At 33.7% G+C, this 24094-nt stretch overlaps 2 protein-coding genes across 2 annotated transcripts in view; one reads left to right on the top strand and one right to left on the bottom strand.

The window, feature by feature from the left end:
- Positions 1-16874, bottom strand: part of LOC123684843 (ATP-binding cassette sub-family C member 10) — a 52008-nt gene extending 35134 nt beyond the window's left edge. Inside the window, exons 1-6 of the mRNA XM_045624316.1 lie at positions 16705-16874; positions 15858-16530; positions 13455-13740; positions 5202-5441; positions 4519-4742; positions 21-258 (exon numbers count right to left, since the gene is read on the bottom strand). Of these exons, the coding sequence (XP_045480272.1) occupies positions 21-258; positions 4519-4742; positions 5202-5441; positions 13455-13740; positions 15858-16517 (1648 nt within the window). The 5' untranslated portion in view covers positions 16518-16530; positions 16705-16874. The remainder of the gene's footprint in view (positions 1-20; positions 259-4518; positions 4743-5201; positions 5442-13454; positions 13741-15857; positions 16531-16704) is intronic.
- On the top strand, positions 16512-18992 carry LOC123684844 (coiled-coil domain-containing protein 97). The gene is made up of 2 exons (XM_045624317.1): positions 16512-16763; positions 17420-18992. Exon 2 carries the CDS (start codon positions 17427-17429, stop codon positions 18504-18506), a length of 1080 nt encoding a protein of 359 aa, XP_045480273.1. The 5' UTR covers positions 16512-16763; positions 17420-17426; the 3' UTR covers positions 18507-18992.
- Positions 18993-24094: the final 5102 nt, after the last annotated feature.

The raw sequence follows: 24094 nt of genomic DNA, 5'->3' as shown, positions 1-24094 counted from the left end.
TCCGATCCCACCATACTTACTTGTTATGCTCCTGATGAAATGTTGCTCCCAGACGTAGAGCTTGACGGCCTTAATGCCCCGCAGAACTTCGGTGATTACCCTGACCCGCGTGTCCTTTTCCGCCATCAATTTCGTGCTGAGCTGACCGATTTTATTTGCGATCAACTTGTTGATGGGGATCAAAGCCACGCTGAATACGACGCCGGCCAAGAAGGCCAAGCCGACCTGGGTGTAGAGGAGGTACAGGGTGACGCCCAGCTGGAAATAGATGAAGAGTTATTTGACTGTAGTCGAAAGTTGGGCAGAAAACATATTGGGAACACATAAAAAACATTAATCCATTAGTAATAGTTTATTATTTCAGTTAATCATAAACCATGACGCAATAAATATCTACAAAAGTATTCCTGCAAACTTGAAAAACAACAAAAAAAGACTAAAACAAGAGCTGAAAAAGATATTATACAAAAAAGCATACTACACAATTGACGAGTACTGAACAGATCATCTTTGTTAGATAGTTTGTCTCCCAATGTTGAAGTGTCATATACCTGATTGTTAAATTGATATTGATGGATTTTTTTTTTTAATTGTAACTACCTATTTTATTCCTTGACATATATTGTTGACTGTTAGAATATTACTTCATCCGAACAAATTACGAGAGACAACCAACATTACATCCTACCTACTCGTAGTATCGTCACTGAACAAGAATAGATCTCCAATGATCTAGAGCGAATGACAGAGTTCTAACCTAAGATATGAGTCTATTCGACATCGAGCTTGCTCGGAGAGAGACATTCTAGAGAATATATTAAGCTATTAAAACATTAACTGTGTATTAGTGAATCCTCTGCTAAACCTATAAATCCTACAGGTTATCTGCTCCAGTGCTCGCTTAACTGCGCAACGAGGTAAACACTGATTCTGAAAATCTATTGTGTACACAACGAGAAAAATATCAATTGAGGTAAGTTGAATTTCAACTTAATTACGAGGCTAGAGATATTTTATTTCAGTTCAGTGAATGGAAATAATTTATTTCGTATTCATTGCTGAAATAGAGAATTCCTGTCATACAGTCAGGATATACTGTATTTGGAAATAATATGTTTACCTATCTATTAGAGAAGGAATCAACTTTGATTCTTAACGGTTATTGACCGTTGATGCTTAGAGAAATGAGATATTTTACTATAAACATGTGTTATAGATTTAGATGATGTTAACTCGTGGTACTCGAAATAAAGAGATCGTAGATGTCATACCATAGGCTTAGGTATTTGTAAACATAACGCCATCGAAATTTTAGTCGATTTGTGTCTGCATCATAAAGTTATTCTCAATTAAACATGTCAGCTTAATAGTCAAATTCTCGTCATTTGTGAGAGATTCTAATTTTCTGCTTCAATATGAAGAAATCTGCGACTGAGGCTAATAGAATGCTCTCAAATACCTATGGTGAAGCCGCTATTGGTGGAAGAACGTGCCGAGAGTGGTTTCAACGCTTCAAGAATGGTGAGTTTGACGTCGACGAAGACCAGAGAGAAGGTTTTCGAAGATGCAGAATTGGAGGGATTACTTGATCAAGACTCGTGTCGAAACCAACAAGAATTGGCAAGATCATTGGGAGACACGCAACAAGTCATTTCAGAATGCCTGAAAGTTATGGGAATGATTCAGAAACAAGGAAATTGGGTGCCGCTCGAGTTGAAGCCGATAGATGTTTAACGGCGTTTGTTTGCTTGTGAACAGTTCAAGTCAAGTAGTAGTTTTTCAATGTCAAGATAAGTATTTATTCGAATAAATACTTAACTTGACTTGAACTTGAGTTGATTTCAGGTCAAGCCCAAGTCAAGTAGCTTGAAAATCGAATTAAGCCGTGAATCCCTACTCCGAGGTGAAAATAGGCTTCATCCCTGAAGATGGTTTTTTAATGAAAAAACATATCATTTTCGAGTATTTCAAGGAACCAATCAGCGAAGATGAGACGTTGCTGGTGAGGTGATCGATCGGATAGAGTTCTTGTATGTCGTTTGGTGAATGCCAAAATCGATGAGGAATCGACAGACCTTTTCAACACTACGACCTACAGTAGCCATATTCTCAGTTGTTTCTGAGCGACACACAGGGTTTCGATTCTTCACATCACTAACTTGCCCCAACAGCTCAAATTCTTTCACCAGTTTCTCTATTGCCGGCCGAGAATGTGGTTCACCACGACCCGAAAGTTCTTGAGTTTACGAACTGTGACTAAACAATTCTCATCATTTTTGTAGTGAATTTTAACAATCGGTTAATTTTCAGTAATGGAGGAGTTTCACTTGTCAAATATCAAAATATGACGGCTTCAAAAGTGACATCTGCCCAGATAGCGGGATATTCAAGCCAAAACCTCTTATGGAAATTTCTTTATAAGTTTTTTTTTATATTCTTCTTGAATTTGCTTCGATTCTGGTTATGCTATCCACATAATAATTTGCAACAAGCTTGAAATGGTTATTCGCCAACTATCAACTCGATAAAATTTGTATCAACCGAAATATTGTTTGTTTTTTTTTCAATATTCAACTTGACTTAGGTCTATTTTCTATGGTATTGAGGATGTGATCTTCTCAAAATTTGGCACGAAACTTGAAATACTAAACGATAATTTATTATCTTTCAAATATTCTTGAATATCCTTTTTTACGAAAAATTTCTTAAAAAAAATCATAAGCCGATTTGCAAATGGACGGTTCCGAAAAAAAAATTTTTGGTTAAAAATAATCTCGAAAAAACAAAACCTTGTACTTGGCACTAATGATATTCTATTATGTCTCTTAGTCCACAACGTTAAAACGAACCCTCCGAAGAGAGTGCTATCAATCCTTCATGTCTATTTTGTACTTGATAATTCCATTCTAGGTGTTGACAGATCCATTTGTAGGATAATGGAAGCAATTTCACACTAAAAGATACCTAGGAATGGCTACCACTACTCAGGTGATTACCTCATTGTGTTCTCGCAAGATTGTTGAGGCATTAATTGGACACTACTCGTGCTTTTGACTACATTCTAATGATTTCACGTTCCGTGATACGCCTCTGGATTGCATCATTTTCCAGGACTTTCCGTTTGTTAATTGGTATATTTGTAACGGGAGAAATCTTTGCACTGAAAGATAACTGCGAATTCTATCGAGATGATATTTTTGGATTGATATTTGAAATAACATGACATATCAAACTTCATGCAAAATTTCATGTTTTCTAATATACAAGAAGAAAAAGCGCTGACTTGGCGTTAAGGCCTTTGGAGACACAACAATATATATAGGCTTTTATGAAATTTGTTTTATTATGTTATTGTTGTCCGTTTCTTCATCTAGATGAGGAGTTCTGATGAAACTTACCTCCTGAAATTCGGCATGAAGATGCGAGTGATTATTCTACATAAACAAATTCAATTTCAATCTTGTCTGCTATGTTCTTACGGAAATGTTGCATTTGTTGTTCTACAGTCCGCTTGAATTTTCTATGGTTTTGATGACGCGATAAACTTCAGTTTAAATCAATTTATTCAAAGCTAACGTTCCGGTCAAATTCCAATTTAGAAGCTTTACTTCTGTAGTAGTCGTCGAAAAAAAAAATTTGCATGTCCCTCGTAAGGAAGTAAACAATTTCTTAATTTGTTTATACACGATATTGTACGCAATGCTTTTCCTTTCTGAGGAGAGGCTTCATAATTAAGGTGTAATTCATCGAATTTAAAACCGGTGCATGAGTTAGACAAGTCAGTGCTTTTCTGAATTTTTCTCTTAAAATTCTCACACCATACAATCGGAATAATCAAATGTACGGTTATGGATTTTTCTTAATCAAAAATTGGTAGTCAGTAAAAAAACATAGCATAGGTAACATCACTTGAATCAATTTAGGCAATATTAAATCAAAAAATATAAAAATAGAAGACGTCATATAATTGAACATTGAAAGATAAAAGATTGAAGATTGAGGTTAGCTCTATAGACATAAACAAGAATATACCATAGAAAAGGATTTGCTGGATGGAAATTTGAAGTGTGCTTGGAGATTGAAGAATTATAGATAAGTAATTTTAGATTTAATCAGGTTCTAGAGTTAATAGTTTCATTTTCAATTTTTCATTATAAATTGAATTTTTCAGATTCCTTAAATTGAGTTTCTGAACCCTGAGTAATCCCTGAAAAAAGTCATTAGAATATTGGAAAGTCAGAAATTATATTTTGTTATTGGATCGAAATAGGAAATTTGGAATTAAATATTCTTTTCTTAAATTAAAAACAATAAAGACGATTCATGACAATTGGCGCCCAACGTGGGGCTAATATGGAAAGAAGAAGTAAAACGAAGATTGGAGAGAATGAAGACGAAGAAGAATGTATGAGGAATCCATTGATTAATGAACAAAGTATTAGGGAGTTGCTAATGCTAATTTGAAATTTAATATTCTATTCTAAAATGAAAAACAATAAAGACCATAACAGTACCCACCTGAAATGGAATGCTCCAAATAGCGTGAAAACTAGGACAAGAGTTTACGATCCTATCGGTGTCGGTCGACATGAAGTTAACAATTTGTCCAACGGAAAAAGAAGAATTCAGGACGGATCCATTGACGGACAAGATTTTTCTATAAATCGTTGTCACTAGAGCAGTTCTCATTTTGAGTCCCACGATGCTCATCCTAAATTGGAAATGTGAATCACACAACGCTCCTGTAAAAATAAAAAAGATGAGTAGTAAAAAAAATAAAGAAAAATAAAATGCAAAGATATAAGTATAATAGATTTTTCCAGCATGTAACAAAACGTAATAGATATAAGCTACATCTTTTTTATGTAATAGAAGACTGTAACATATCTTTTTTCGAAAAAATGTTTTATTTTTGAAAACAACAGAGCTCCATTGAAAAAAGATCTCCTCAAATTTTTTCATAGAATGTACCATTTTCGAGATAATCGAGTTCAAAGCAAACATTCCGGGAAATCTGAATATTTTGGTTTTGTTATTTTAGGTCGCTATCAATTGATTAAATTTGGAGTATTCTTCGAGAAAGAAGGAAATAATGAACCATTATCTGAATATGGTAATAGTTTCCAGAAGTCTATTACACTTCAAATTGATTGAATTTTCGATGGAGACAAAAATAGCCCATATGATCGAATATTTCTCACCTAACAAGGTAGTAGAGGCAAGACCAGCGGCGTACAAATAACCCAAATGGATCGGCTCGTTTTTATCCTCGATAAAAGTGACCAACCTATTCAGCAACAACGGTCCAGCAAATCCAGAACAGTCGGATATGAACTTGAGGATTCCAACTCCGTAAAACTCTTTCCAGAAGCATTTGTGCAATGCTTTCAACAGGCTCAAGTTGTTACGTTTGGTAAAGATTACTTCTGGAGGGTTTTGACCTGAAATTTTCAGAAGAAATTCATTATTAAAGGTTATCACAAAAAATATTAAAACATAATAAGTATTTATATGTGGGATACATTTTTGAGTTGTCGTTCCCCGAACAGATCATTTTGCACTCACTGATGAAAAAACTCGGCCGCCTAAAGTTCATCGATTTCTATTGTTTCTACGCTGAATCAAAGATAAATTTTTTGGTATTAAAACAAACTCCAGAAAAGTTTTCCAAAAATGTCGATAGCTTATTTATACAGGATGAAAAAGACCATGTGGTTGTACTCCGACCGGTAGTCTCGAAAAATAAAAAAGAAACTTTGGTACTACACTTTTTGATTTCCTGTAGTTTTGTCGATTTTGCTACCAATTTCCAAAAAAAATTTCAAACAATTCTCTAGTAATCCTAAGGAAAATTCAAATTATTTAAAAGATCCAGTTAGTAAGCTTTGAACAATATAATTTAATCATAAGATTTTGTACTTATTTACCCAATCTGTAGCGAAGATTAATAAATATTCGATAAACTGGTATAATCATCACAAAACAAGGAACACCCTGTATCTCGAAAACAAAGCATTTCTCATCCATGTTCAAAGGACTTCGTTTTATTGAAATTATACAAGAAATCTCTCATTTTTTGTATACCTCCAATTCAGGAACACCCTGTATGTAAGCCTATAGGTAAACAGTTTTGTGGTCTGGAACGGTGCATAAATAAACGAACGTTCAAAATCTCCTGATTTGATGTCAATGCTTTTGTTGATTTTTTACAGTTTCTCCATAGATTTATAACTTGAAAAAATAATCTCATTGGTAAATAAAAGTTTTGTGAAACTAACAGTTCTAAACAACGATTATGAACGAATAAAAACAAATTTAAAATATACTGACTGTAATGAATAGAAATGAAAAGGTATCAAAGCTATTATACATTCGGTAAAAAACCTTGATTTAATCCTTCAGAAGGCCAGCAGAGATACCGACATTTTTTTGTCGCTAAATCTTTTACGGTTTTCTATTTTGTTTATTCATTTTGAGTGATTTGTGGTTTTTAAAATAAATAATAATCGGTGAATTCGAAAATGCCTTTAACATGAATGGATTATTCTTTATTCTGAAATTCGAACTCTATATTCATATAAAACGATAGATTGCTTTTTCGACATAGTAGTATATACATTATTGAGGTTACGATTCAGCTCCAATTTTGCACGAAAATTGAAAATAAATAGAAAATATCCTTTATTATCTTTCTTTATCTTTTGTAAAAATGATTCATCATTCCTTATTTTTGCTAGTTATTTTTGTTATTAATGCTTCTCAATATGTGAAGACTATTGTAGGGAAAATCATCCCAACAATATTTATGGCAAAATATTCTATACCTATTCTTATCCCGCTTTGCTTAGTCTCCTCAGAGCTTGTACAAGAAGAAAATGTTTTGTTGGAGGTAGGCTTTTTTACAGTGTTTTTCACTGTGCCACACCGCCACCGTATTTAAAGCATCAATAGTTATTCTCCCAACTAACGGGTGTTTTTTTTTCGAAATACAACTTTAAGTTGGCATTACTGTTCAAGATGGCGACCGCTTTAACAGCTGTCAAGTGATTTATTCTCAGTTTAATGTGGCAATTCATCACGAATAGACTCACGCCTGAACAACGCTTGCAAATAGGGCAATTTTATTTCGAAAATAATGGTTCTGTGCGGAATACGTATTGCGCACTACGTTCATTTTATTTTGTTTAGCGATGAAGCGCACTTCTGGTTGAATGGCTACGTCAACAAACAAAACTGCCGCATTTGGAGTGAAGCTGATCCTCAAGTGTATCTCGAAACACCGTTACATCCAGAAAAACTGACTGTTTGGTGCGCTTTATGGGCTGGTGGAATCATTAGTCCGTACTTCTTCAAAAACGATGATGGCCAGAACGTTACAGTCAATGGTGCTCATTCCTGAATTAAACAACCATGATGTCCAGGAGCTGTGGTTCCAACCAGACGGCGCAACATGTCACACAGCTCGTGCCACAATCGATTTATTGAAAGACACGTTTGGTGACCGCCTAATTTCACGTTTTGGACCTGTGAATTGGCCTCCAAGATCTTGTGATTTAACACCGCTAGACTACTTTCTGTGGGGCTATGTAAAGTCATTGGTCTATGCGGATAAGCCACAAACCCTTGACCATTTGGAAGACAACATTCGCCGTGTTATTGCCGATATACGGTCACAAATGTTGGAAAAAGTCATCGAAAATTGGTCGTCCAGATTGGACTACAATCGAGCCAGCCGTGGCGGTCATATGCCAGAAATCATATTTAGAATGTAATGCCACAAGATTATCTTGCGGATAAATAAAATTCATGTCAATCGAATAATCCATCGTTGTTCTATTGCAATTTAAAGTTCTATAGCTCTAAAAATAACACCCTTTACAAATGGATGGTCAGAAGTCTGGAAATTCCCTCGATAACTAGTCAATTCAGACCCAAGTCTTTCAGTATCCGAATAGAATAGTACAGATGTTTAAACAATGATCTACACAGTGATATAATGTTTATCAATGCAATGTTTCAAGCATTAGTCGCCTCCTGTGCCTTCAAATCCCGAACTCTTGTGAAGGAGTATGTACATTCCTGGAAATATGACGCGTGTTCTATTATTGTTTCCATTTCAGCGGATTACAATAGCAATGATTACAACTACGGAAGAGCGTATATTCTTCGATACATGAGGACAAAAGATTTAATATTCACACCTTGCAGTCATACTCGCACTGTTGTCAATCGCAATCTTGGAATTATTCTGCAGTTAGAAATGTGGAAAACGCAGGTTGAACAAAACAGACTGGGGAATCGATAAAATATGAGAACGGCAAAGTATCATCTCGGCACATTTTCTACGAAACGTTGAATCGAATTCCAATTTTTTTTTAAGGAGAACAAGCTACAGATTCAATACAAAGAATCAACGAACTGCAATGAAATTTTCTGTACCGGTCTGTTCTGTCTCTAATTAAAAATTTCCTCACCGTATCCGTGAAAACTGGGATAATATTCTTCAGAATACCATAAATCATTATTTTCAAGCATGGCTTTGAGCTGCACAATGCATGAATGAATAACTGCTGCATACCCACTTTTTATTGAATAACTTCGTTATTTTCATAAAGGCTGGATAAATGTTTCATAATTGAATACTGATTCAGAAAGCAATATTCCCTTGATGATTTCAAGAGAATTTTTTATGAATATGGGTTCTTAACCGATTCATTTTTGAGTACAGAACATTCAACGAAAACATGAAGAAAACAAAAGTCATAGCTTTCAGTGCTAGTTCATTCATGCAAGAATTGCGCTCTGGAGACTATAGAATTGTATATCTATAGGTGTATACATACATAAATGGATTCCGAGCGCGCAAAAACTCATGACCTGACCTCAGTACTTTTTCATTTTTTCAATATTTACTTGAATTTCCTACGGTTCTGAAAGTGTAATCAGCCTGAAATTTTGTACGAAGTTTGAATTTGTTATTTTATTTTTACTCTCAAAATTTCAGCACAATCTTGTCACTGAAATATTAGCTATTTTCTCGATATTCACTTTAAATTTCCTATTGTTCAGAATATGTGTTCAACTTTGAATTTCGCATGAAGCTGGAAATCGTTTTTTACACCTCCGTCGGTTTTATGATACCTTTTCCAAATATGACTTGACCACTTTCGCAACATGGGGTCGAGCATTGTCATGCTATAAAATCACCTCATCATGTCTCTCGTTGGATTGCGACCGTTTGTCTTTCAATGCTTGGCCCAAATGCATTAATTGCGTTCGATAACGATCGCTTGTGATTGTTTCAGTCAGTTTTAACAACTGATAATACACTACGCTGAACTAGTCTCACCAAATAGTGAGCATGACGTTGAAACCGTCGACGTGGAATCATGGCCGGGATATCTTCATGGTTTTCTTCGCTTGGAATTATCGTAATGAACCCATTGTTCATATTGATGCTATGCAAAAATCCTCTCCGTCTTTGCATTGCAAGCAGCTGTTCACAAGCAAACAAACGCCGTTCAATATATCTCGTCTTCTACTCGTACAGCACCTAATTTCCTTGTTTCTGAATCATTTCCATGACTTTCAGTCGTTTTGAAATAGTTGAGTTCACAATCAAACAAACGCCGTTCAACATCTCTCGGTTTCAAATCTTACGGCACCCAATTTCCTTGTTTCTGAATCATTTACATAACTTTCAAGAGTTTTGAAATGACTTGTTGCGTCACTCCCACTGATCCTGCCAATACTTGTTGCGTTTGACACGAGTCTTGATCAAGTAATGGCTTCAATTCAGCATCTTCGAAAATCTTCTCTCTTCCGCCGCCATGCTGGTCTTCGACGTCAAAATCAACATTCTTGAAGCGTTGAAACCACTCTCGGCACGTTTTTTACTAAAAGCGGCCTCACCATAGAGCAGAAAATTAAAACCTCCCGCAAATGACGAAAATTTGGCTCCTAAGTTGACATATTTAATCGAGAATAACTTCATGATCCAGACATAAGTCGACTAATATTTCGATGGCGTTATGTATATAAATACCTAAGCTTATTGTATAACATCTGCGATTTATTTATTTCGACTACCATTTACCGCTACAGCCATCTATTGAAAACGGCGAAAGCAAAGTTGTACACTTAATATACCCAAATAGAAAATTAAATCAGGCAATAATTTAAATACTCATTTCTACTATAAAAGCGAATTTGAATACTTATTTCTGCTATAAGAGCATCTCTCACCTAGGAAACCCCTAATAATATCACGTTCATAAACGAACTCAACTATTGCATTCAATATTCGAACCAACCCTGAACATTTCAATATTCTAGATCTAGACCTTTTCGGTCGGACATGATCGTGTTTACGAGCGGACGGACGAACATTCTTCAACTTGAGGACGGATTCCTCATAGGTGAGTCGAATCTTAACGATAGGGTAAATATTTTCCATGGCCACCCCATTGTACGGATTTAAACGCTATAGAATATAAGTAGGATAAGAGGGGAGGGGTGGAAACTTTGCACCTCCACAGACTATGCCCAGTTAATCTACGACAATATGTTCGACACTAAGTGGGTGCTAAGTAAATTTAAAGTTCATCAATTGAAATTTACAGCTTCAGTTCTGTCTTCATTCAATATACATGTAAAACGACCAATTACATTCAATCGACATTCGACCACAATTTATGTGAACGGTCATCAATGTTTCAATATTTTGTATAATGTTTTTCTCTATTTCAGTATCCTAATGAGTTCATTACAGTTCTAAAAACAGTGCTGTAATGAACTCATTACAGCATCGTTTTCAGTTAAATTTTTCGTGGTGTGTTTGTTTTACTGACTTCCAATCCTATCAGATTTCAACAAACGTCAAAAATTGTCAATATAATATAATTTGGATATAGCGAAATGATTTGCAACATTATTTGCAATTTCTCTTAATTCTGGTGGTGTTAAATCGATTTCGTCAGACATAATTCACGAATTTAATGCTTAACTGTAAATTATTTCAAAATTCGAAATGAACGATTCTTATTCAAATTCCGTATTCTGTCAATTTTCGTAACAGTCATACCAACTGCCAAGATACAATACAAAAGTCACTAGGATTTACAATCTGAATTTTTCATTGAATTTCGACAATATTTCACAAAAGTTGACTGACATAGAGAAAATATCGTCTAATACTCGTTGCAGAAGGCAATTCCAACACTCATGCGTTCTAAAACTCGCTCTTTGTCGCTCGTCTTCGAATTTCGCATTCATGTTGGAATAGGAGCCCATTCTGCAACTTGTTTTAGAATATATTATTCTTCGAAGATTTGAGAGGATTATTATTCGAAAAATACCAACGATCAGTCTAGAAAACTACTCTATTCAAATCACAGATTGAATAACACTGTATTGGTTAATTATCAAATGATCTTTTCAGTAAAGAAAGAGAAACGATGTTGATGACACACTTATTTTTCATTCAATCAATATTATATTGTTTTCACAAAGTACAAAGAAACTTAAAAAGTCAGATTGCATGGAATACTCAATGTCTTCTAAAGACTTTTTTTCTCGTTGGATAATTCCAGTCAATCCCATATCATATCTCAATATTTGCAGTCTACGTTAAAACAACGGTTTTGATATTATGTCAACTAGCAGGTTTTCTGATGACACGTTTTTTAATTCAATGGAATTATCAAATACCAGCTCACGTACAAAGAAATGTCGAATTTGGATATGCTTTGTGAGATGATGATATTCAGGATTTTGTGTCAAGCATCAGTATTGAATTGAAACTGAATTCAAATTGATCATTTCTTCATCTCAGATTCAGACAATTTCTCTTGCAGCTTCACTAGCAAAAAACTTATTCAGCTTCCGTTGTAAAAATTACAACTGATGATGTTTGACATTCCTTCTGCGTACCTACATGCTCAAAATTCCAGCAGTTGATCTGCCTACTGTATTATCTTCATCATGATCTACTTTGCTGATTCAATTGATGTATGACTCCAGAAGGGTACGTAAATCCAAGTTCAGCAGTACTTTTCTGTTTGAATAGCCTTAATTTGAGTTTTTTTTTTTAAGTTTTCTTGGAACCACACTCACTGCATAAGCAATATGCTTCTCTATGAGAAAAGAAGAATTTCATATCTTCCTTCTCTTATTGAAAGCCTTTATTTAACTATGGGCAGTGAAACTGGTTAAGAAATCTGCATACCGAGGCACTCCAGATTGTTTTTACTGTAGACTGATGCACTTGGACTTTTTCAGCATAACTTTTAATTTCCATACCAAGAAAATAAAATGCTGGTTTCGTTGTGATTTCGAATTCACTTTTGAAACTCAGTTGAAATGCGTCTTGTTTTTTTCACCTGTAGAAGTCAATAACCCATCATCCATATAAAGAGCTAGTAACTTCATATCTTCTCCATTTTTCTTCACCACCAAGAGACAATATGCATCAGATCTTTTGAAATTGCTGAATGCGATCAATGAATATTGGATTCCAACATCTCGGAATCTGTTTCAGATCATAAAGATTACGTTGAAGTTTGCAAACTTTGTGGTTACCAGCAGATTGATTCATGTAGAATTCCTTACTTAGTTTTCCATATAGAGAAGCTGTGCACGTCAAAATGAGTCATCTCACATCTATTTTTCTCAATAATGATCTTATAGTTCCACCTTTGGCCACTGGGCTATATGTTTATTATAATCTTCACCTTTTCGTTCTGAAAATATCCTTTAAAAACCAAACGTGCTTTATACTTATCAATGGATCCATCTGGAATTTTCTTGAGATTGTACACCAACTTGCCATTTTTGCAAATTGGTCATTTTTCAGGTACAATTTTCTTGCAGTGATTGTATATCTTTCTTCATAGCTAAAATCAAGGCTGTTTCTACATTGGAGGTACGAAGGAAAATTAGAGATTCCTTGGATAATTTCAGGAGAAAAGAAAGTCCTAGAAATATGACCCGCAAACGCTTTATTTCGAGATACAGTGTGTTCGATGTAGTCCTACTTTTTATGATGATCATACCAGTTCATTGATCTTCGATACCAATTGGGTAAATAAGTATCATGTTTATAAGCCTTTTTTTCTGAAAATGGTACGAGGATTCTGTCATTTTTGTTGGTAACTCCAATATAGGAGCACCCTGTGTATCCGAACTGACCCTATGGAAAGGACTCGATCCTTCTAGACTTCTCTCGAAAGAAAGCAAAGATATGAATGGCTTGATCGTTACAATAAAAATAAATAATGCAAGTCTACTTGGTCCGATAGGTATGTGTTTCAAGTTAAAACGTCAAAAATTCATGAATTATTTGCGTTCGCTTTAAAATATTTCTTCAAGAGTTATTCCAATGAAATATACCGATAATGAAAAATTAATATATTTGATGTACCCATTCAATCCCAATAGATGATCCATTTACATACCTGATACGGTTTCAGTAGAGGGTGTTGTTTCGTTTCCTGAAGTCATATGTTTCTCCATCTTATTGCTGATATAACTGCAATGCATATCGCAAGGGAGATCGAACAAATCCTCGGATTCCTGCAGCATTTCATTATCTCCCTTCTCCATCAACGGATTGGCCCAAGAGAAAAGGAGCTTCGATAACCAGCTCTCATTTTCCATAGCTATTCCCAGATAACTATAATCACCATTGTCATTCACCAAACTCACATAGGAATGACTTATGAGCAAAGAACTCTCATCAGGCTACAAAGAACAGAATATGTTACAAAATATATTAGGAAGAGAGTTTCCTAATTGAAGGTCAATATTTATGAGGGTGATTTTTGGGCCCATTTCAAGAAAGAAACTTCTTATGAACATATGTCCTAAACGTCTTACGTTTCGAGATACAGTGTGATAAAGTTTTCAACAATCATTTATTATTAATATCTACACAACCATTCCATATATTTTAATGAAATGTAGTATGAATCAAGAGGCATTTTTTAAAATATCACATTTTTTAATTTCCACCAGAGGCGTTCGTACGTAACTTGACCTGCCTATTTTGGCAGATATTGATGGTATGCCACAAATTTTTCCTGAAATAAAAATTATTTTTGAAATCTCCAATAATTTCTTACCAAAGTTGATCACTTGACTTTTTTCAATCTGATGCACGGTTTTCGCTTAAAAAAATGAAACCGTTTCACTGCATGCTCATAACAATATCGTTAATACATAAATATGACAATATCACCACGCATTTGATCATAACTGAATACAGATTTATTTATTTTTTATTTTTGAAAACTTTACCTCCCTGTATCTCAAAAGGTAAGACATATGTTCATATGAAGTTTTTTTTTAAATGGGCCAAAAAATCCCCCCAATAAATATTGACATTCAATCAGGAAACATCCTGTATATGAATACATTTATTACTCTAGTATTATTACATTCATTGTTTCAATTTTCAAATATTGAAATCTGGATAATATGATCTTTCAAATCAGGTAAGTGTATCTTGCCAAAAATATCCAGTGGCGAAGATATAGGGGTGCGATGATTCGTTTCTTATTGAAAATGTACGCTAGTGTCTTTTTTTCGAGAATATTATGTCATTTCTGAAATCAACAGTTTTACTAAATCAAAAGGTCTCTTGATATTTTCCATAGAAGGTACCGTTTTCGAGACAATTGAATACAAAGCAAACAATATCTAAAAAATTAATTATGGTTCCTCATTTAGCATTGATCTAAAATCTGGACCAACCAGTATACAGGGTGGCCATTTGAAAACGAAACAGACGAGATTACAGACGAAATAAAGTTTTTCGATAGAAATGCTCGGACAGGTCGATTTCTGTTTCGAGAGGGACAACTTAAGATGTAGGTTACGGACGCATAGCGCTTCAACCCTTGCTGCTACAACCCCCACCCCCAATTTTTGAATAGGTAAGATGGGGTGAGTGATACCTCAATTTAAAGGTATTTTTATACTGATTTCAGCACAGTAATTTTTTTTTCATTTTATGCATAAGTTCTCGAAATATTCATGCGTTAGTTAGTTAGGAAGGAAGCCACAGTCATGGTTGTTTTGAAGCTCAAAATGTCGATTTTTCACAAAACACTACAAGTGCCATGAAAACACTACTTCATTTTCAAATACTTAGTTAAGAATATTTCGAGAACTAATGCATAAAATGAAAAAACAATTACTGTGCTGAAATCAGTATAAAAATACCTTTCAAATGAGGTATCACTCATCCCATCTTCCCTATTCAAAATTTGGGGGTGAGGGTTGTAGTAGCAAGGGTTGAAGCGCTATGCGTCCGTAACCTACATCTTATGTTGTCCCCCTCGAAACAGAAATCGACCTGTCCGAGCATTTCTATCGAAAAACTTTATTTCGTCTGTAATCTCGTCTGTTTCGTTTTCAAATGGCCACCCTGTATATCATTCCGTCTCCAAGAGCGTGATTGACGCATGAATGAGTGAGCGCTCTAAAGCTCATGGCGCAAATTCCCTACTTTTCCTGTTTTTTGAGCGTTCTCTCCCTGAACAGATAATCAATAATTTCGCCACAATGCTTGAATTCTTAGAATTTTGAGCACAAAATGGATTCAAACTATAAGGTTCTACTTACTTATAATGAATCCATATATGTGGAGAATTTCATATTAATGACATGCATAAAAAATATGACATTCGAGAAATATATTATGATTCAATTCGTAATTATTTATCAATAATAATCAATCAACATCTACATTTCCTAAATTTACATGAATGAAAAAAGTCTCTTCACGATTTATATCAGCGAATCACATATTATGTAAAAATTTGTTTTTTATTTAATTAAAATATTGGATCACTCACCTCTGCTGTTCTTCTCCGTTCTTCGTACATTAATGGCACAGTATTTCCCTTACCAGGAAGTAAGCTAAGGGCATACATTATTTGAAGCAAAAAATTGATCACACTGAATGTGTAGGACAAGTATACACTGAAATCAGGCTCAGTTGCATGACTGTATCTCAAATAATGACTTCTAAGGGAGATCACGGTCAAAACGAAAATACTTGTCCAAATTACTCTAATCAAAACTGGACCCCTAGGACTTTTTCCAAAATATCTCCTCAAGGATAAACAAAAAAAGAAATGCGTTATCCATGATATTCCTTGAACTGCACATAAAAAATAGGAAATTTTCAGAATTCTATCCTCACTTTTATATAAATCTATATAGATTTGAAGAAGTGGTAATGATGACATTATAAGAACAATAAAACATCGAAAATTAATGGCCAAAATTTGTACTGCCCCTCGAATAACTGGTTTTTCATTCTTCCCGAAAAAATATGCTGATATGAAAGCTAAACAAGCAAGTACAGGAATATGAAGACATAACTGTTGGAAGCAAAGACCCAAGTCTTGAGAATCAGGAGTCCATATATTCAAACCTCCCGCGCCACACAGAGAATCCCAATCCCAGCGCCACGGTGTCGAATGGGTGAAGTTATCGGTTGTTGTTGACATGTTGGGAAGTTAACTGCAAAGAAGTGTTATCAATCAAAGGAAATTATCTGAAAGTTTGTTGTGAATTCTGTCATGTTTAGTGAGATATAATTCAACCATAAAGGAATAGTGAATTAACAAAAGCTTAAAAAATTTCAACTGCAAATTACGTGGGACAACAAAGGTTTCCTTTCGACAAAATACTAACCTTATTGGAGTCATTCCTGGATAACAATATTTCTTTCACTGATGGTCTTCTAACTATTGGTAAGAAATCACATTGATCAATTATTTAGTCAAACTTCTGAATTGTTTATCTTATCGTTAATGTTTAACAACTTATTGTTAGGTTAGCCCATCCACTTCTGACGTTTGTCCATACACAAAGATTGCTTTATCCTGTACATTAAATAATTTCCGTTAGATGTCTCCCTCGCATCAAAATTCAAAAGATCTTTAATTTAATTATGCATCTAGTTTGAAATGAAAGTAAAGGTATTTGAATTTCTTTCGAATGATTCAAAATCAAATTTCTAAATAAAGCCTTATACTCAACGCAAACTATCTCTGGAAATTTAATATACAGCTTGCAATAAAATACTCAATTTTTCCCCTTCAAAATTTATAGATTGTGTTCTCGAAGAAGGAATATCAATGAGGTGAACCAATCGATTTTTGTACCAAATTTCATGCAAATAGCACCTATAGTTCTCTAGAAAGCTTTGGACTGCAAACAGACTGATTTTTTTATTCGATTTTTGGAATCTACACATTCCAAAACCTAAACTAGTCAAATTTCAAATTAATTTCTTTTCCTCGAACTATTTGAAAGGCTTACCAATAATAACGATGAAAAAAAAGAGCTCTTAAGTTTCCAAATTAAAAAAATCCATGAGATATATTGATCATTACATTTTTTCCAGATTCAAGATGACGATGGATTTTGAGCCAAATCCGGAAGTAGTGGAGCCTCCCTCTAACATCTACCAAAATACTGAATTAGAAAAGGAATTTATTCCAATTTTAAATTACCTAGTAGGTTTGGACCAGATAAGTTTCAAAAGCCAACAGAAAGGGGAAGCAGATTTAACGAAAGAAGAAAAATTCAAAATAGGTGTAGATATATTTTCCAAAAACAAACTTCAATTCCTACTTAGATTTGGCGATTACCTTCTCTTAGAACATCTTAATTTCTTCACCAAAATCACAACTGATAATAATGAAGATGCAGATGACATACGTGTTGTTATTAATAATTTGTCAGAAAAGGCAATTCACAACAAGAAAGTTTGCAATGTCAAAAATAGGAGATTTGAAGCACTTCAACAGATGATTGTAGAGGATAAATATTTTTCAGAAATTGAGATGATGAAAAGAAATCCTCTACTTTATGACCAGTTGATAGGGCAGTATTTAACAGAAGAAGAAATAAAAGAAAGGGATAAATACTGTACAGAAGACCAAACCAGTTTCGTGAAAATTTTGATGGAAGGTATAGAAAGAAATGATGCTGAAGCTGAAAGAAAAAATCAGGAAATATATGAAGATAATGCTCTAGAAGAAAGTGATTCTGATTCAGATTGCGAATCAATGGATGATGGGGAAAGTTCCCTAAATCCTCACACTTCCAGAACTTTATGGGGTGAATACCAGAACGAAGATAAACCTGCAAAACCAAAGCAGAAAAACATTTTCATTACAGCTCCTGAGAAGAAGCTACTCAGAGAAGAATTCATAACAACGATGTATCAAAGCTTCTTAGATGGAGCAGATAAGGATTTTGAATATGAAACTGTTGATTGTAATTCGAAATATGACTGTATAGAAACTATGGAGCATGATGAAGAGGACAAATATTTCGATTCAGAAGAACCCGCTACAATACCTGTGGAAGAATTAAATGAGGACTCTTCTGAAGATGAATTAGACATTTTTATGAGTGCACTAAATGATAATCCTACTGTTCACCAGTTGTCAACAGATATCCAAAGAATCAATACAAACAATTGAAATTTCAGTATGTTTAGATGCAATTAAAGAATAATTTTCTTTTTTACTTGTTTCTTCATTTTTCTGGTTTTTTGTGTCTGCTTTGTTCAACTATTTTTATCCATTTTGTATGTATAGATGACAGAGGAGTAGTGTTAACTGAATTTGTTGCTTCAAAGGTTGCTAAGGGTGCATCAAAGACAAATCCTGTGCAATCTGAACCCTTCTGTAGAATTGGGAAGTGCCACTATATGACTAGTAATTGGAGTTGCAAATAAGACATTCCTCTACACTTGTGTTAGTTGGCTCTTAATTCTAATGATGTGACTACGAAAGCTCTTGAGGGGATTCATTAGTGATGATATCCTTGGAAATTGATTAAGTGGGGTATAAGAACAATAGATCAAATTGTGGTTGCAGTTCTGAAAAACTGTATTACCATCTACCTCAGTGATAATAATAATAGGTGTTATAATTTGTATTTAATAAAATAAGTTGATCTAATTAGTTGTAGTTTCATTCTGTAAGTTCTTTAAAATTCTGAAAATTAAAGATGTATATTTGTTCAGTTGACTTTTCTGCATGATTAACTTGATATTGATATATATTTTTCATTATTCAAAATCTTGCGTTGTCTGTTGAAAGATTAAACTGTGCCTATATAATTTGAACAATAGAAAATGACAATTTCTCTATTGATTTAACAAAACTTAGATCATAGGATTGTTGGTATAATTGAATTTGAAATCTGTGATGAAATGGACACTAAATACCCTTTATTCGATTATTATTATTAGGTCTATTATTCGATAAAGGCAATCACCACAAAAAAGTCTTGAGAAACCTAAAGTTCGGTTTAGAAGAGGTGAACCGGATCTTATTGTTGACGTTTTCCAAGAAAGCTTTGTAGGTACAAATAATTTGATGAATTATTATAGAATTGTGCGTAACTTTTCTACTGCGTTAGTCATTCTTCTCCTATTCTCCTCATCACCAATATTGACTAGTTGAATAGAAAACTTATTCCAGTTGAAAATAATTTACAATTTTATAGTTTTTATTACCTAGAAATCACTAGCAAATAGACATGCTGAATAACCCTTCCTTGCCTTTTTTGTGGGTAATTCCTTAAACTTTTTTCTATAGAATTGCTACTTCTTTCAAATAATTGTGCTGGGAATGTCAAATCACAGATTTGAACAACATTGTTTCACTATAATATATATTTATCAATGTAAATAATGGCTTCACACTTATTTCTAGCATTATTATTCTGCTCTTTTACGAAAAATTATTTTTAATTGTTGTCAATTGATTTATTTCCTGTGCTAGACTGGGAGAATTAATGCCAGAGATTTCAAATCTGCATACAGTTATTGTAGAAGAATTCAAAAGGATCTTGGTTCCTTAAAAGTATCTGAAGATCCTTCATTCTTCAAATTACTGAAGGTATGTCTCAATTTGTAAGCATATACTTTTGAAAGATCATCATCTATACTGAATGAATCCCAATAATATGTGTTTATTTGTTACTCTCCAACGTCCAAACTATTCATGAACATATTCATTATTATCTTTCCCTGTGTTGATGATATTTTTGTTAAATAAGATCATTATTTTTCTGGGATGAATGATGCAGAGAGAAAAGAGTATCTAAGTACGTATCAGATTATATTTCGAATAAATGATCTTTCTAAGGTACCTGATGGGCCTATAGGCAAACAAATAGATCCCAATTCTACGAATTTTTGTCGAAGCCATGATATGGCCTTCGACAGGAATAACGGGCCCCGGTGGGATATGAATTCGGGACCCCAGGCGCTTCCGCCATTCTGAGATTTTTACGAAATGGCGAATTGAAATAAAATCATCGTCTTTTCATTGCTGTTGCCATTGCCAAATCAACCTGTCCTTACGCTTTTGATTACCAGACATGAATTTTAATTTCTCATCTTCTGTGAATTAATACTGATTATATCAATATCCTATAATTAGTTTATAATTTAACAAACAAACGGAGTCCGTTTGTTTGTTGTTTTTCTTCAAGTGTTGCTCATCTAACACTTTTTCACCGTACTGATGAGGGCCGAAACACGTGTCTACGGTTTGCGCTTCTCCTGAGAGCATGTCTAATATTCTTTTTCCTTGCTTTGTAATTTGAACCTCGATAACCTTTCCACATAGTTTATAATTTACATAATCTATAATTGTTCTTGCTGTTCTTGTATATTTATGCCCTATTGAATGATTTTATTCACTTTTACTCTAGCCCAGATGCACCTTTTCCTTCAATTGCATTCCTGCAATCAGTTGCAGGAATGTTCATTAAAATTTAATTCAGTATTAAAATTTTAATCCTCAATTAAATTTCAGGTAGCCAATAGGCTCCTTCCACTGCAGGATTAAAAGTTTAATGATGGCATTAAATATGAATGCACGTTCCTGCAACTGGGTGTTTGACTGCGAATTATTTTCATCCATTCGCAGCGGAATTTTCCACCTAGAGAAATTTTTCGAAAAAAATCAGATGGCGTGAAGAGAATTATAAAGGTTATAAATGATCTATAGAAAAACGCAAAATGATGGTTTTAAATTTTTTTCGAATTTTCAAGAGATATTGTTATTATCGTAACTTCAGCAATACATTAAAAAAAAAAAAAATTCCATACGAAAAACCCTACTGGGAAAAATTAAGGAATCAATAAAATTTCAAATTTAAAGGCGGTTTTTCAAATGGTGGTATTTAGATACGTTAAAAAAGTGTTGTAAAAAAAACCTTTTACAGCTTGTAGTTTCTAAAAAATTTCGAGATATTGTGATGAACTTTTTTCCACAAGTTTACCCATATCTATTATTTCAATTTGTAGCGGAAAAGAGTGGTATCTATTGTTTACGCTTTTGTCGTCCGAATCGGACACCATTAGATATTACTTCGTCCGATCTAATATAGATACCTACTGAGATATTAGGAAAAACAAAAATTTGAATATTATATGTAGGTACCTATCTATAGTCACAAGTAATAAATTTTCATAATTTTTTCGAAGCCATTATAAGTCTATTCCACATCTTAATTTGAATTCAAGGTGTAAAAACTTTTACTTTAAAGCCGCTTCTTGATTTAATTTTTTCCTCTATAATGCAGTGGAAAAATCAGACCAATGTTTACACTTGAGGAATCCAATCTGATCATATTGAAGCTATTCGAAAATGTCAAATGTTTTTTTGCTTTTAGTCAAGGTAATTGAAATTAAAGAGAAGGTACAAAGAAACAGCCAAATTAATTAATACGGGTTCTAACACAATGTAGGTATTGATTATAGAAAAAATGTCCTCACCTGTAGGTATCTTTTTCAAGATTTCTTCTTGTATTTTCACTTTACCTAAAAATATTCTCACTCTAGAATGGATCTCCCTGTATCTCGAAATCAAAGTGTTTGCGGGCTCATATTTATATAGGTCTGTATCTTCTTAAAATTACCTGGGGAATTTCTTATTTTTTTTTTGTAGCCCTAGTTTAGGAACAATTTGTATAGGACAATAGGTAAAAAATGAAATAACTGACCATTCAATTAATAAAATGATAAGATAAGATACCTAGGCACTCTTTTTACCATTTTTACCGATGAAATGAAGCTGAATAATTCTTGTGAGAGCAAAATAAGAAAGGAAATATTTTGCAGACGTGCCTTATTACCAAGTCGATCGATTGTTGAAAATTTTGTATTATTTTCATTGAGATATTTATTATTTCCAAAGAACAGATAAGGAGGAAATATTTCGCACGCATTATTTCAGAAAAAATAAATTGACTATCTCGTCTCTGGAACGATGGAAACCAGAAAAAAATTTGACTTTGCCTTTAGAATCTCTAAAGGTATACAGGTACCTACACTATTTTTTCCGATTCGGCTCGGTTGATGAGATACAGGTTGTTCAAAATCCATAAAAAAAAATGTAACTTTCAGTTAATTTTCGAAAATGGAACGGAATCGAAAGAAATTATTTTCGGAAAATAGTATTTTATTGATGCGATGATTCTTTTTCATAAAACATAAAATTCCATAAAAATCCGGGCAACTCAAGAATACCCTTCATACTAAGTGAGAAGACTCACCCTGTATATAATAACAATTTCAATCCCAAGGGTGAATATGCCCTCTCCAACTAAGTTGAATCGAGACGAGAATGTAGGTACTATCTGCTTAAGTAATTTGCACTCCAGAACCTCAACACATCTTCTAAGCAATCTAAGCTGTTTATGACTATGTTGATGAGTTAGTTCTCAAGTATTTCTTCAAATATAACTTCCAGTTTAATTAGCATTTCATCTCCTCTGTCTTCGTTTACACCAGGAAACTTCAAGGAAGTTTTTGAATCTTCATTTCTTTGCGTCACCAGCATCAAGATAGCCTGATGAACCAGACGGACGCTCAGATGTAGCAAGGACCAAGTAAAGTATAATTTTGCTAATATCTTCGAAAAAATCGCTAAGAAAACAAGCAGTAAAGGAATGAAAGCCTATAAGTAGATTGAAATATCTCCTGCTGTATATGGTATCTGATATGACAGAGAAGATTTTGTAGTTGATAAATACTGTCGTATAAGGAAATATGTACTTGTCATCTACAATTTTAAACCATATTTTATGCCAGACTTCATTTCCAAGAAACAGTGATTGACGTTGAACTTTTCTTTTTGATGTTTTTAGGGCTAGACACAACTCGGAAATTGAGTTAATTGATAGGAGAAAGTATTGCATTGATATCTTTCGAGAAAAAGCTTCAGGGTTCTCCAGTCCAGAATGTTGCGCTAATTAAAGAAGAGTTTTCTCGATTTGTTGGCGGGTAAAAACTGAGAAACATTTCCGCAATCCATTTCTGTATCATATGAAAGGAATATAATTCCTTCATATTTATAATAATTAAAGATGTCAGGGAATATTTCGAACCACCAAGCGTCCATTTCATTTATCTTTCTATCGTAACTTGGTTTCAATAAGTCAATCAATATCTCAATTCATTGCTATTAACTGTGGACATGCACAAGTGTACTCACCTGCATAGTTTTTCAATGTAAACTGTGGTATTTATTGTAAAAAACAGAATAATAATCGATGTAAGCTTTGATTATTATTTCCACATCAGAAAATAATAAAATCATCTCCTTAATTAGGTAATCCACTTAAAAAATGAGATCCATACACTTATATATAGAGGTGAAACTTGAAAGAGTTTTTGTGGTTTGAGAAATTTGCGCAACATTACAATTCTGTAGTACCTACCTTTATGTTAGAAGATCGAATTTTGAAAAAGTCTCTTATATCTGTTTTATGATAGTTATATACCTATTCTAGTAACGTCTCAATTTATAAAACATTTTCATTGATGGTTATCCTCTTTTAAGATATCTTTCTGAATAGAACTGATGGAAAATTTTTCATACGAAATCTATTTCCTCATTTGAAACTGACCCATTAATTTGTTTTGACGTTTTTTACGGGTTTTTCTATTTTATTGCAGAAGAGTAGTTATTTGACCCTCCAATAAAAAATTAATTTCAGAAACAAATAATTCAACTATCTTTGTCTTAGAGATACCTACCTATTC

The sequence above is a fragment of the Harmonia axyridis genome, chromosome 7 (genome assembly GCF_914767665.1).
Source record: "Harmonia axyridis chromosome 7, icHarAxyr1.1, whole genome shotgun sequence".
NCBI lineage: Eukaryota > Metazoa > Arthropoda > Insecta > Coleoptera > Coccinellidae > Harmonia > Harmonia axyridis.
Note: the sequence above shows the minus strand (reverse complement) of the source record. Positions and strands in the feature narration are given on the sequence as shown.